A 15,853-nucleotide genomic window follows, 5' to 3' on the forward strand; every position below is an offset into this window, starting at 1 on the left:
TGATTTCATCTCAGGTTATGATCTCAAGGTCAGGAGATGGAGCCCTGAGTCAGGTGCTGTGCTGGGCATGGAGCCTGCTAAGATTCTCTCCCCTCTGGAAAACAGTATGGAGGTTCCTCAAAAGCTGAAAATAGAGCTACCCTAGGACCCAGCAATTGCACTATTAGGTAGTTACCCCAAAGATACAAATGTAGTGATCCGAAGGGGCACCTGCACCCCAGTGTGTAGAACAGCAATGTCCACAATAGCCAAACTATGGATAGAGCCCAGATATCCCATCAACAGATGAGCGGATAAAAATGTGGTATATACATACTCAGTGGAATACTACTCAAAAACTGAAATCTTGCCATCTGCAATGACGTGGATGAAACTAGAAGATATTATGCTAAGCAAAATAAGTCAATCAGGGAAAGGGAATTATCATATGATTTCACTCATATGTGGAATTTAAGAAACAGAATAGAGGAACATAGGGGAAGAGAGGAAAAAATAAAACAAGATGAAATCAGAGAGGGAGACAAACCATAAGAGACTCTTAATTATGGGAAACAAACTGAGGGTTGCTAGAAGGGAGGGGATTGGATTGGGGGTTGGAGTATCTGGGTGATGGACATTAAGGAAGGCATGTGATGTAATGAGCACTGGGTATTATATAAAACTGGTGAATCACTGACATCTACCTCTGAAACCAATAATATATGCTAATTATTGAATTTAAATTAAAAGATAAAACAAAATTTTCTGGAAAAAAAAAAAGATTCTCTCTCTGCCTCTGCTACTGCCTCCCCTCTAAAAAAGAAAAAAAAAAAAACAACAACAACTGTGAACATTCAGTTTGGCAGAAAGGTATAATGATTACCTAGAAATGAATATTCAACACAGTTCAGATCAAAAATGTTTCACTGCTTGAAAGGGTGAAAATGGCAAGACCTAGTGTAATTTGGGGAGTGGCACTGGCATTTACTTACATGATAATAGTGAGATAAAGGGCCAAAAAGTAATAGTATTGCTGTCCAAGAAGCAACATGACAATAGAGGCTGTTCCTTCTAGGTAGAAGGAAATTAAGATGATTTTATAGTAACCAAACTTCTTCAGCCAGGACTGACTGATAAGTACAAGGCACTGTAATGGAAACAGAGTGACATTGTGTTAAGATGAAACACCATGAATTCTGCTTACTCTTGCTGATGACAAAATAAGTGTTCTCAGCAAAAAATAAATTTGCTTCTGACTTGCAATATCAGTTGAAACACACAAGTAATACGGTCTATTGTGACTAGAAATGCTAGTATCCACATAATCTGTAAAAATTGACTAAGGATAGTAATATTCCATAATAACAAAGAAACAGCTATTATTTCCTATTAAATGAACAACGGTTTCCACTTTCATTTTTACCCTAACATGAAGAGATTTTACTAAAACCAACCACATGAAAGAATCCATTGCTTTAAAAAAAAAAAAAAAAAATCCATTGCTTAGAAGCAATCAACATGGGGCACCTGGGTGGCTCAGTCTGTTAAGTGTCTGGCTCTTGATTTCGGCTCAGGTCATGATCTGGCTCAGGTCATGATCTCTGGGTCTCAGAACGGAGCCCCATGACAGGCTCTGCACTCAGTGGGGAGTCTGCTTTCTCTCTTCTTCTCTCTCTACCCCTTCCCCTGCTCCCACACACATTCTCTAAAATAAATAAATCTTAAAAAAAAAAAAAGAAGCAATCAACATTGCTTTTTGGTGATATGAAAGGTCCAACTAAATCTAATATAAATCCAGATTTTAAGATTTGGGGTTAAAGCCAAGACTTCACCCAGCACACAGTAGGTAATACAAATATTTATTGAATAAGTGAATATATATTTCACTACTCTTCTTACTGTAACATATCTGAAATGTACTTTTTATCCTAAAATCAAGCACCATAAACAATAATTTTATGATTCTATCCACATTTCTTTGAATTTTGTTTCTTGCCTAATCTTACATATTTTCATAATTCTAATAGGTTCATGTTGAGAGCTCAGACTTAACTTTTTTTCTGCATTTCAAGCTATTATAGAAAAAGTTCATTGTTCTAGAGTGAAAAATTTGTGCTAAATATACATATGTACATTAACAAAGATTAGAAGATATTCTTTGTTTTCAATTAAAAATTGCATTGTTTAGCCCTGAAAAGTTTTCATTAACAAAAAGTACATACAAGAGAATTTTGAATTATGTAAGTAGAATACAAATGTGCTGTAATAAACAAAAGGGTTTTTTCCCCCCTGACTAACTTTTGGCTTACTTATCTACTTTCAAGGAACAAGAGCTCATTTTCTGGATATGAAAGACAATGGCTCAGTGACTGATGTGATCCAAGGCATTTCTTAGTAAGAGAAAATACATAGAACACCCCAGCAAGTCCCATTATAGTCCTCCATATAGGAATATTGTAAAATTAAATATTGCCACTTATTGAAATGAAGCCTCTTGTTCTCAGTCTCTAATACATGAATATATAAAACACAAGAAATATGTGGCATAGTGGAAAGTGCAAGATTTTGAAATCAGATGTCCCTTGGTTTGAATTCAGCTTTGCCACTTTATCAGCTGTGTGATCATAGACAAATTACTTTACCTAAGGACATTTTCTCCAATTAACACTCTCTGTGTGTCTCCACTTTTCGCTAACCTCTATCTCTCTCTCCCATTAGCACACACTCAGTATATGAGGTACTCAATTGTTAGTTGTTATTATAATGTCCAATATATAAAAAGATAACAGCCAATGATAAAAACGAGAGAGACTGCTTTTTCATTTACTAAAATAAAGCCTTCTACAAACTGAGGATTTTGGCTCTCCATTCATGTTTATTGAGTAGGAGTTTGTGAATAGTGTGTCTCAGTATAAGTATTGGCAAACCTATGCCAAAGCAGCCTAAATCAAAACAGATAAAGTCAGTGTGTTCTTGCAGTGAAAATCGAATAAAATATTTGCTGCATTAGGTCTTAATAATAAAAGCTAACATTTCTAGAGTGTTAGTTTGGCCAGGAACCATTTTAAGTACTTTGTATATTTTGAGTCATTTAATCCTCATAATGATTCTATTTGTTAGGCACTATTTTTATTCTCATGTTACAGATGAGGAAACCAAGGCACAGAATGGTTGAGTAACTTACCCAGGGTCACACAGCCTGTAAGAGGAGAGTGGGCCCCCCCTCCCTGGCAGACTCTATGCTCTTAACCCATTTACTATCCTGTCTCTCTAAGGGGAATGTGATGTGCAAGAGTCACAGACCTCTTATAACAGTTATCAGAGAGAACGAGCACATGTTCCTTCTTTTCTCCTTTCACTTATTCCACTCCTCAAAAAGAAAGCCCTTAGAAGACAGCCTGAGAAAATTAAAATATGCTGTTTATCCTTTATTACTATATCCAACAGTTAAAGTGACTTAGACAAATAAATAACAAATTCCAATCAGCTGTCATTTTTTCTTTTTACCCCAATAATTTATATGTGTCACTTCTCTAGAAATTATGAATATACTTAAAGCAACATTGGTTTTCCACTTTATTATGATTTTTTTTATTGAGATCAACAGAAATTCATGTTAGTGTGAGGGTTTGAGAAAAAAATTGTTGAAATCTTTTGGCCATGCTTCTCTTAACATTTAATAGTTGAGATGAGTAAGTCAAAGGGATAAAAGGTGTGGCATAGAGAACACAGTCAATAGCATTGTAATAGCATTGTATGGTGACAGATGGTAGCCACACTTGTAGTGACCATAGCATAACATACAGACTTGTGGAATCACTACGTTATACACCTGAAACTAATGTAACATTGTATGTCAACTATACTTCAATAAAAAGTTTAAAAATTTATAGCCGAGAGAGATGGGGAGAAAGTACTTGCTGAACATATATCCAACAAAGGACTTGTATCTAGAATATATAAAGAACTCTTACAATGCAGTAGAAGCTGATAACAATGACAAACAATTAAAAAATAGGAGGGGCACCTGGGTGGCTCACTCAATTAAGTATCTGCTTTCGGTTCAGGTCATGATCCCTGGGTCCTTGGATTGAGCCCTGTCTTGGGCTTCCTGCTCAGTGGGGAGTCTGCTTCACACTCTCCCTCTGACCCTCCTTCTCCCCCGCCTGGCACAGGCGCTCCTTCTTTCTCTATCTCAAATAAATAAATAAAATCTTTTAAAAAAAATAGGCAAAATATCTGAACAATCCACCAAAAGGTTATATGGATGTCAAGTAAGTGCATGAAAAGATGCACTAACATTAGTAATTAGGAAAATGTAAATCAAAACCACAATAAAATACTACTACACACCTACTAGTATGGCTAAAACTAAACAGGCTGATCATAAGCATTGTTGAAGACCTGGAACACTTTTACACTACTGGTATGAGTGTAAAATAATCTGGAAAATACTTCAGCAGTGTTTTTTAAAAGTTAAACACACACCTACCATGCAACCCAGCCATTCCACTCCTACGTATTTACCCAAGAGAAAGAAAAGCATGCATCCATATAAAGACATAGATGTCCATAGCAGCTTTATCTGTAATAGCCCAAAACTGGAAATAACCCAAATGCCAGTCAAAAAATGAAGGAAGATCTTTTTTTTTTTTTTTTAAAAAAAAAAAAAAAAAGGACGCTGGGTAGCTCAGCGGTTGAGTATCTGTCTTCAGCTCGGGGCGTGATCCTGGGATCTGATGATCAAGTCCCACATCAAGCTCCCTGCGAGGAACCTGCTTCTCCCTCTATCTCTCTGCCTCTCTCTGTGTGTCTCTCATGAATAAATAAGTAAAATCTTAAAAAAAAAAAATGAAGGAAGAGGGGCACCTGGATGCTCAGTTAAGTGGCTGCTTTCGGCTCATGTCATGAGAAGGGGTCCTGGGATAGGCCTCACAACACCGATGACAGGCTCCCTGCTCAGCGGGAGTCTGCTTGTCCCTCTCCCTCTGCCCCTCCACCCCCCCACCCCCTGCCTGTGCATGCATGCATTTTCTCTCTCTCAAATAAATAAATAAAATCCTTTTTAAAAAATGAAGAAACAAATTGTGATATACCCATAAAATGGAATACTACTCATCAACAAAAAAGAATGAAATATTGATACCTACAGAACATGACTAAAGGAATTGACACCAAAAAATAGTACATACTATATTATTCTCCTTACAGAAAATTTAGAAAATGCAAAATAATCTATAGTGACAGAAAGTAGGTAGGTACTTATTCGAGGATGAGAGAGGGTGAGCAAGGGCTGGAGGAAGGGATTATAAAGGGGCATAAGGAAACTTTGGGGGGTGATGAGTATGTAAACTATTTTGATTGTGATAATGGTTTCATGGAACATACATATGTCAAAATGTACCAAATCGTACAGTATAAATAAACGCAATATACCGAGGTCAATCATACCTTTAAAAAGCGGTAACAAGAGATGCCTTTCTTTCAACTCTTACATTTTTTTCCCCAAGTACTTAATGGATCACAAAAAAAACACAAGAGCCTGTGTTAAAAGCTGTTAAGCAGGGACACCTGGGTGGCTCAGTGGTTGAACATCTGCCTTTGGCTCAGATCATGATCCCAGTGTCCTGAGATCAAGTCCCTCATGGGGCTCCACTCGAGGAGCCTTATTCTCCCTCTGCCTGTGTCTCTGCTTCTCTGTGTGTCTCTCATGAATAAATATATTTTTTAAAAAAGCTGTTAAGTATAATTTGTAACAGAAAACTACTGAAAATAGCCTGAAATCCATCAATACAATTCAATTAAAGAGCACTGATGTAATTTACCCCAACATAGCTATTTTTACTTTTTTCCCTTAGATTTTATTTATTCATGAGTCACACACACACCCACACACCCACACACACACACAGAAGAGACATAGGTGGAGGGAGAAGCAGGCTTCATGCAGGAAGCTAGATGTGGTACTCCATCTGGGGACTCCAGGATCGTGCCCTGGGCAGAAGGCAGGCGCTCAACTGCTGAGCCACCCAGGCGTCCCTCATGGATGTTTCAATAGTGTCTGAATATTTACAGCAAACATGTATTACTTTTGTAATACAAAAACAAAGAAAAAGTTGTTATGATTTGCTCAGATGCACAGCAGGCCCTCCACTTTATCAGAATTCAACCATCTGGCGATCTCTACCCAGAACATGGCTATGAACTAACAGGAAATAAAAAACATCTATAGGAATCACTTGGTAAAACTCATGTATTTTGCTCTGAAAGAGCCCCTCAGGTCTTCACTAAAAATCTATCTAAATATTTAGAAACAAGTTTAACTGAAAAAAGGCATAATGTATCCTCTGAAAACTGCAAAACACTGTTGAAGAAATTTTAAAAGATCGAAATAGATGGAAAACACTCTTATGTTCATGAGTCAAAAGATTGGATACTGCTAAGATAGATCCAAACTGATCTACAGATTCAGAGCAATCCCTATCAGTATCCTGGCTGTCTTCTTTGTAGAAATTGACAGAGTGAATCTAAAATTCACATGGATTTGCAAAGGACCCAGAATAACCAAAACAATCTTGTAAAAGAACAAAGTAATAAGCCTCACACTTTCCAATTTCATCAAAAAAGTGAAAAGATAACCCAAAGAATAGGGGAAACATTTTGCAAATAATATTTGCAAATCTGATAATAGATTGTATCAAAAATACACAAAGAGCTATTATACCTCAGCAGTAAAAAGAAACTCAATTAAAAACTGTGCAGGTAAAAAAAAAAAAAAACTGTGCAGGTGAACTGAGAATAGATATTTCTCCAAAGGATATATAAAATGGACAGTAGCATATGAAAAAAATTCTCATCATCAGCCATCAGGGAAATACTAATCAATACATCAATAAGATGCTATTCACACACACTAAGATAACCAAAGAGACAGGTAGTAGCAAGTGCTGATGAAGATTTGGAGAATGTTAGTACACTATTGATGGGAATATAAAATGGTGCAGCCACTTTGGAAAATAGTTTGACAATATCTTAAAATGTTCTTACATAACACAGCTATTCCACTCCTAGCTATACACCCAAAACAAATTAAAATGTGTGTCCATGCAAATAGTTGTTTTAATGTTCATAGCAGCATTACTTAATAATAGTCAAAATGCGGAAATAATCCAAATGTTCATCAACTCATGAATGGATAAAAATGGTATTATCTATACAGTGGCATATAATTTGGCCATAAAAAGGAATAAAGTATTGATACAAGCTACATCCATTTAGAAGTCCAGAATAAAGAAGGAAAGCAGCAAGGATTGCTTAGGGCTGGGGGAGTAGTTCAGGGAAATATAAGGGCAATAGCTAAAGGGTATGAGATTTTTTTTTTTTTTGAGGTAATGAAGTGTTCAAAAATCTAGTGATGGTTACATATGTAAATATACTAAAAACCATTGAATTGCACCTTATTTTTTTATTTTTTAAAGATTATTTATTTATTCATGAGAGACACAGAGAGAGAGAGGCAGAGACACAGGCAGAGGGAGAAGCAGGCTCCATGCAGGGAGCCTGATGTGGGACTCGATTCTGGGACTCCAGGATCATGCGCTGAGCTGAAGGCAGGCACTAACTCATTGAGCCACCCAGGGATCCCCACATTCCATTTTTTAAAGATTTTATTTATTCAGAGAGAGAGAATGTGAGCAGGGGAAGGGACAGAGAGAGAGGAAGAGAGAGAGAATCCCAAGCAGATTCCACACTGAGCACAGAGCCCAAGGTGGAGCTCCACCTAACGACCCTGAAATCATGATCTGAGCTGAAACCAAGAGCCAGATGCTTAACTGACTGAGCCACCCAGGCACCTCGAATTGCACATTTTAAATGAGTGAATTGTATAGTATGTAAATTACATCTCAATGAAGCTGTGAAAAAACTATCTACTCTTTCTAGTTTTTATTATTTATTATTATTATTGTAGTTTTAATTTTAAGTAGGCTCCACACCTAACATGTGGCTTGAACTCACAACACTAAGATCAAGAGTCACATGCTCTACCAACTGAGCTAGCCAGGTACCTCTTTTTTTTTTTTAATACTTTATTTATTCATGAGAGACACAGAGAGAGAAGCAGAGACACAGGCAGAGGGAGAAGCAGGCTCCCTGCAGGGAGCCCAATGCAGTACTTGATCCCAGGACCCTAACATCACGACCTGAGCCGAAGGCAGATACTCAATCACTGAGCCACCCAGGTGCCCCTCTTTTTATTTTTAACCTAAGAGTTTTGCAAACTTTTTTTTTTACTTAGAGGAGATACTATAGGCAAGTACCTGATTAAAAGTTGGAAGATATATATATTTAAATGTATTTACATTAAATATATTTTAATTATATTTATAAATTTATATTTATATAGAAATATATATATATATATATATATATATATATTTTAGAATCTGATAAAGCAAATAGGAACTCAAACAGTTCCCTATTCTGATCATTGAACATAGGAGCAAAACAGCTTGGCAAACCTCAAAGTGCCGTGAACGAATAGTATCATTTCAATATGTACACCCAGTACCTGGGACTTTTGTGATAAGCCCAAAGTGATACTCTGTTTGGTATACTCTGCCAAATACAGTACATTTTAAAGACAGAATCTAAAAGTGCACAGCTCTAAAGGCAGATGCCTCTGAACCTCTCTTCTCTCATCTATGAGGATAAGAAGAGTCTTTCCCTTAAAGGTGGTTGTGAGGATTAGGTGAGATAATTTATATGATATGCTTGGCAAGGTTCATGGCACAGGGTAAGCACCCAATGTGACTTACTATTATTATGGTATATACGGTAACCAAACTATGATAAAGGCCTTGAACTAATCTTCAAAAAGACAAATCGTATCCTGTATACTTTGCATAAGAAAATGTGGCAACACTTAAAATATCTTAGAACTATTTCTATCCCACATAGTTTAAATGTTTTTGGAACCATGTAAATAGTAAAAACTCATCTGTCTAGAGTGACTCACTCTCTGAAGAGGATAATGAATTTTACCTGTCACTTAATTATGAAAATAGGAAAAACCCATATCATAGGCTAGGTTAAGTCATATTTGGGGGTGATATATTTATAGGTGAAGAAAGCAATATGATTCATCAACACTCCAAGTGGTGTAAAAAAACAACCCATCAGGCTGGTATACTTTTGGAAGGAGGATACACCCTTTCCAGTAACAGTCATGGGCATGGAATTTTAATAATGTTCTAGAATTCCAGGACTCAGTCTTTAAACCAAATGTTTTGAAACCTGGCTTCAAGAATTCTTGATCAAGTAACCCTCATCCTTATAATGGTTACAGGAACATTAAATGCCTGGATAAAGCAAAATTGCCATTTATTTCATATATATATATATATATATATATATATATATATATACCTCAGCTAAGGTTTAAGTGAGAATGCTCAGAAGAACAAAATTCAAAAGCTAAAATGTTTCAAATATCATCTTATCTACTCTCATTAGGTTCTCTTTTCTTTTTTCCTTTCATTTCTTTTTCCCATTATGTTTCTATTAAATATTATATAACACCTGGGGCTGTGAATCTTTGGATCTCTCTCTCTCTCTCTCTAAGTTATAGTAAGTACAGTTCACATACAATGTTATATTAGTGTCAGGTGTACAATATAGTGATTCCACAAGTCTATATGTTATGCTATGCTCACTGCAAGTGTAGCTATCCTCTATCACCATACAACATTTTTGCAACATCGTTGACTCTACTGTCTTTGAGTCTCTTATGTGAGTCATTTTGTCAAAGTACTGATATAATCAGCTTTTTCATTTCCAAGCTAGGTAGGAGTTAAACCTTTCATTCCTGTGGGAAGATACAGGAAGAATCATCACATACCTGTGGGCAAATAAAGCCTGCCCCATACATGATGCTCCTTATGGAAGAAGAAAGAACATCCTTAGGAATGAGACTATCTGCAAAGATCATCATGAAGTTATTGAAGAAGGTTAAATGGAAGACTTGGAAGAAATTCATTACCAGGAAAAGGCAAAAGTTTTTCTGCGTCAAGACCTGTCTCATCAATGAGACCACAGAGGTCCAGGGGAGATCCTGTTCACTTTCTGAGAAAAGGTTTTCCTCCAGGCTTCTTTTAGGTTCAAACCGATTCATGTGGTACATGCCAGTGTAAAGGCTGGCTGAGGCAAGAATGGCAATGACCACAGCAACAGCCTGAAAATTGAGTAAAATTTCCATGTTATCAGAGATAAGGCCACAGAAAAGGATACTGGTGGATCCTACCAGTGATGCCATTTGGTTAATTTTAATAAGCTGAAGCCGACTTTCATGTCTGGTGAAAATCTCTGCAAACAGTGTACACTGAGCTTGCTGAACAAAGGTAAGCGTGCTATCAAAAGCACATAATGATACTACCAGGTGAAGTCCACTAAGCCAGTCACCTTCTTGATAGTATTTCCAAGGGAACCAAGGAAGCAGGAAGGCTATTGAATATAAAGGGGCACCGTACAAAACAGAACTACGACGGCTAGAACAGCAGTCAGCCTGAGAGTTGTTGTGAAAGTACCCAGTCAGGTCATTAAGAGCATTCCAGATCATTAAAATCATCTAGGAGGAAAAAAACCAACATATTATTATTTTAGAATGTTTGATGAACATTGATGAAAGTGACTCCTAAATTTCTTAAGTGAAGTAACTAAAACTATGCGGTGGGGGAAGCTCACTGCTTTCAAAACCAGCATATATCCCATAATATTAATAATCATATCAGTTAACGCCACTCAAAAAGCCAATGTGCATTCACTTTGTGTTTAGGCATTGTACAAATACTTCAATTAATTCATTAAATCCTTAAACCAATCCTATGAACTGGGTACTACAATTATTCCTACTTTACAAATGAAGAAACCGAGGGCTGCAGAAAGTTATCAATTTGCCTAGCTAATAAACGACAGAGCCAGGGTCTGAGCCAAGGCAGATGACCCCAGCATCTGTGCTTTCAATCATATGTTAGATTGCTTCCCCATAAGGCACACAAGGCCAAGCCTGTATATATACCATGGCATACTTTTACATAATTCCATTAGGAAAGGTTAAAATATCAATGTTTGCCACTGCAAAATGCCAAAAAATACTGATTAAGTCAAGTGTGTTGTTGGTAATAAATAACATTATAAAATATAAGGGCTTTTAAGACCATTAACTCTATCCACCTTGACCACATTAACTGGTAATGAGTTACAATGCAATTTGTGATTACCACAGAACTTTTCTAGACATAGACTATCTTAATATTTCTAATTGTAAAAATAAAAAAATATATTATTCCATATAAGTGAATTTTCCAGGTAACCAAAGCCTTCCCTTTAAACTCTAAAGCTTTTATGTTTGAAGTGGCAATATTTAAAAAATTTCTTTGTCCTCAAACAGAGGATCTTGGACATAGAAAATCTTTTCTTGAAAAGTCAGCTATTCGCGTGAAGAGTCAGCCCTTTGGAAAATCATAATACTGTACAACTGTAGGGAAAGAGAAACTCTGTCCTAGGTGATAAGATAATGAAGGTTCCATCTCACCTGGGCTTGGTAAAAGGCCACTTCTGAAATCTTGTACAGATGTAAAAACAGCTTCACATAGTAGAAACTGAAGACAGAATTTAGCATTTCAGTCCCTAATGTTATCATAGAATATCCCCAAGCAATCGGTTTGATACTTAAAAGTGTCATTTTCCACACTAAGGAATTCTTCTTCCTTTTTTTTTTTTTTTAAAGAAAAGGAAAGTAGTTAAAATTCATACAATAGCTGTTTTCATACAATAGCTGATGGGTGGCAAAATTCCACGGGACACTAATTTTAGGTAAGGAAAAGTCTAAAACCACTAGCTATACATATGTCACCAGTTTCAACACTTAACTTTCTTATCATTCTCTTAACATTTTTTGAGAAGTTGCCAGGGACACTAATTTGCATAGAGTTTAACTCACTGGCACATATATATTTAAAAAAATACACCTAACACGGGGCTTAAACTCATGACCCCAAGATCAAGAATCACATGCTCCTCTAACTGAGCCAGGCGCCCCTACTTGAATATATTTTTAATAACTCTTTCAAGTTCTAAAAGTAAGATTTATTCATGAGTTTGGATATGCTTAACTAAGGACCAAGGAGATGTGTTTACGGTATTTTCCTCCCTACTGGGGAGGGTGCAACAGAAAAGGAACAAGGAGGTGACATCCTTTAGTTAAAGTCAGGCAGAAGAAATAGTATAAAGTTAACCATTCAGTAGTGACAAACTTGCATTGGAATATTTATTCTTGGTCTTCTCCTGACAGACTGTATAACTTTAGCCCAAAGGATGTATCAAAGATGGATATTAAAAATAACACATCTGGGGGGCACCTGGGTGGCTCAGTTGGTTGAGTGTCCAACTCTTTCATTGCAGTTGAGGTCATGATCTCACAGTCCTGAGTTGGGCTTGAGATTCTCTCTCTCTGCCTTTCCCTCTACTCACATGCACTTGCTTGCTGTCTCTCAAAATAAAATCTTAAAAAAAATAAATAATAATACATTTGCTCTGATCTAGATGTCCCTCTTAAATCTGACCTATTGTCTTACCCATTCAATGACTTGATTCATGCAAATAAACAATAGGAAAAGTTTAACTAAGCAAAAGGTAGGTACTGATTCATCTTCCTTTTAACCTTGACTATAAGATAATACCATGATTTTTCTGCTTTATCCCTAACTTCCTGGAATATTTAGCCAGCTTTCCACAATCATTCTGAATCACAAAGACACAAGTATTCAGATAACTCAAGAGATGTTACTTGCTTGAATAATCCTTGGGAATTAGGGAGGCACTGCAGTCTATACTGCCCAATTTCTTAGGGAAGGGGAGGGCAAGCTAGAAGCAGGGAGTGAGCAACTGGTTCAAGTGACCAAATTATCTAAGTCCCTGAGCTTCACTTTGCATTGGGTAGATCCAAAAATGGTGCCAAATCTATAGGAAATAGGGCCCTATAATTAAAAGGGGTTATTAAACCCACATGCAGACCAAACATAGTCTGTAGACTAAATAAAGAATATTTTACTCATATGTACATTAGTATCCTTAAAATATTTGTAGGTTCTGCTGTAATGATAAGATACCATCTGAATTTTTTTGTTATCATTACATGGTGCACAAACACCTGAAAAGCACAAGTGCCATTATGTGGAGGCCAGCCAACATTTTTGGCTTTAAAGGTATTCTCGGATTTGAAAAAGCTGGGAACTACTGGTGAAGATCCCATTCTAGTGAGTTACTTTTGGCCTAAGGGAGAACGAAAAGACTGGGTTTTCATTCAAGAAGGCCAAAACAAAGGAGTCAGTTGAACCAAAAGCCATGATACAAATTTAGCTCACCAAAACGTAGGCACTCTCCTTTTTCTTAGTTTTATTTCAGGCATGCTGAAACAAGAAGCATGCCACATCTTCTGAGCTGATCTATCATTACATCAGGAAGTGGGTATTTATAAACTCAGAATTTTGCAGAGGTTCACTGAGTTAAATTTTTTTAAAAAGAATTTGAGTTAAGCACCTATCCTGTCTGAAACATGTGACTATAAGGTTTTAATAATATTCTGAAAAACTCTTGTAGCCTGAATTTCTCTTTGTTTATATATACTGAGAGGAGGAAGTAAAATTCCCTTTATTTTCATTTGCAACAGGAACTATCAATATTTTGGTTTATATTATTTTCATCATGGTAAGTACTTATTTCATAAAGTATTAAACTGAAAATCACCACTTAACAATTTTTTTAAAGCCACCACTACAATCTAAAAACTCTCCTTACCTGATTTTCCTATAGCAACAAAACACAAATTATATCTTTACGAGCAGGGATCTTTTATCTTTTTTTATAAAAAAAAAATTTTTATCTTTACGAGCAGGGATCTTTTATCTTTTTTTAAAAAAAAAATTTTTATCTTTTACGAGCAGGGATCTTTTTTATCTTTTTTATCTTTTCTGAAACTGGTTCTTCTTTACCACAAAAGGTTTTATACAGTAGAATTTAAGTAGCAAAATGGTATAATGATTAGGCTGGACAGGTGTATGATGTACTCATGAATTATTCAATGAAAACCCAAAACTTCCTTTTAGAATCAACTTGGGTTGTTATTCACTAACCTACTACTACACCAAATAATATTAATGTCACAGAGAAAGCTGTTCCTGACTGCTTCTAAGTTTTGACTAAGTAGACTGTAAAAGAATGATGGGGACTTCTCCAAAGCATGACTTTAAGCAGCGAAAGCTAACATCTGTTTTTCAATGTGATTTTTGTACAAACTTTCCAAGGGAAAATCGTTTCCCCAAAAGGTGTCCTTAAAACGAACCCACTAATACCAAAGACTAAACTATCAATAACTTTAACTCTCTATATCTTTCTCTCTTTTTTTTTTTTTTTTTTTTTTTTTTGCTTTTGAAGGAGAATGTGAAAGAATATTTCAATACACTGACCAATTTGATTTGGAATCTAAGTTATTTGCCATGGAGAAAAAAGCTAGCACTTTCAATCTTGTGGATCAGTGACTATGAAAATGAGTCTCTTGAAGGTCAAATGCCTGATTCTAGCCCTTCAGCTTCCACAAATCACCGTCAGCAAATCCTAAATCCAATCATCTCTTTCCAAAGAAAGTGTGTAGTGACTTACTTTTATTTTTTTTTTAATTTTTAAAAAAATTTTTTAGCGACTTACTTTAAGATAGTTGGCTTTAAATTATTTTCTTTTGGCTCTGGACTGTATCTCTACCTGAATTTTGACAATTAGGGCTAAGTAAAGGCTGTAACGTAACCCAGTTTTCTTCTTTTTTTTTAACCTAGCAATAAAAAGTAATCAGTAACATTTTGCCTTTTGGTATAACCGAATTCAGAAGAAAAGGATTTGAGTTTACTGTTCCTCTTTTATTACTAATACCATTATTGCTTCTACGTTTATTGGTTGGCATTCTACTACTATAGGAGAGAGCACGGCTGTCTTTTATGAGCTGTATCTTGACCTTTCCGTCAAGGTCGAGAACATTTACCTTCCAATCACCCCATTTAGGAGTTTCTGAGTTTTGTCTGCGCGATGATGGTAAAGGCCGCTCCCTACGAGTAGCAATTAACTTTAACTTTAACCCCAAGGAAAGCGAAGTTCACTGCCCTGCTGGCCATCAAGTGCTGCATTCAGCTCCAGCTCCCTCCAGGTGCAACGTCACGACCCTGGGTACTACACCTGGCGGTCTATGAACCTTATAAAAATCGTGTACAAAAGTGCTTGCAATTTTTTTCCCCTAAGGAAATACCTTTAACTGCACCCTATCCCCCCTCCCCCCCAGACACTCAAATGGGAGCCCTTCATTTCAGGGGGAAGTGAGTACAACTCTCAAGGGTTTGGAGGTGAGCGCTCAATCAAGGAGAAGACAGCTAACAGCCCTAAACTACCGACCGATCCGTAACTTCCCAGCTCGAGGAGCACAGCTGGGGGGGGGGGGGGGGGGGTCCAAAGTCCAGAAGAGGCCAGCCGCGCAGCGGACCTCCGGCTCCCGGCACCCTTCGCGCCTCCGCTCGCACGAAGGGCGCCCACGACAGCCGCCCACGGCTCGGACGCGGGCCCCTGCCCCTGCAGCCCATTTAGGCTGCCCACTGGCTAACTGGCTGGCGGGACACCCACCACTGGCGCCGCGGAGGCCGCCAGCTCCACCGCCAGCACCCCAAACGCTGGCCCAGGAGCGACCCAACGCAGAGGCGAGGGCGGGGCCCTCGGCCGCACCCCTTCGCCTTTCCCCCGCCTTCTTTGTTTCTTCCGGAGTCGCCATTGGCTGCTTGCC

General features: G+C 37.3%; 1 protein-coding gene across 11 annotated transcripts in view; it reads right to left on the reverse strand.

The window, feature by feature from the left end:
* The window catches only part of LOC112640252 (transmembrane protein 180-like), a 54,242-nt gene extending 38,391 nt beyond the window's left edge, over positions 1–15,851 (reverse strand). For 5 of the 11 annotated variants that reach the window (XM_049111290.1, XM_049111291.1, XM_049111288.1 and 2 more), the window contains exons 1-4: positions 15,472–15,690; positions 11,570–11,744; positions 9,878–10,603; positions 972–1,126 (exon numbers count right to left, since the gene is read on the reverse strand). In XM_049111290.1, the coding sequence (XP_048967247.1) occupies positions 972–1,126; positions 9,878–10,603; positions 11,570–11,744; positions 15,472–15,656 (1,241 nt within the window). In that variant the 5' untranslated portion in view covers positions 15,657–15,690. The other 6 variants (XM_025416197.3, XR_007411244.1, XM_025416199.3 and 3 more) reach the window with 6 other exon arrangements.
* Between the last annotated feature and the right edge of the window lie 2 nt (positions 15,852–15,853).

Source organism: Canis lupus, chromosome 6, assembly GCF_003254725.2.
Source record: "Canis lupus dingo isolate Sandy chromosome 6, ASM325472v2, whole genome shotgun sequence".
Classification (NCBI taxonomy): Eukaryota; Metazoa; Chordata; class Mammalia; order Carnivora; family Canidae; genus Canis; species Canis lupus.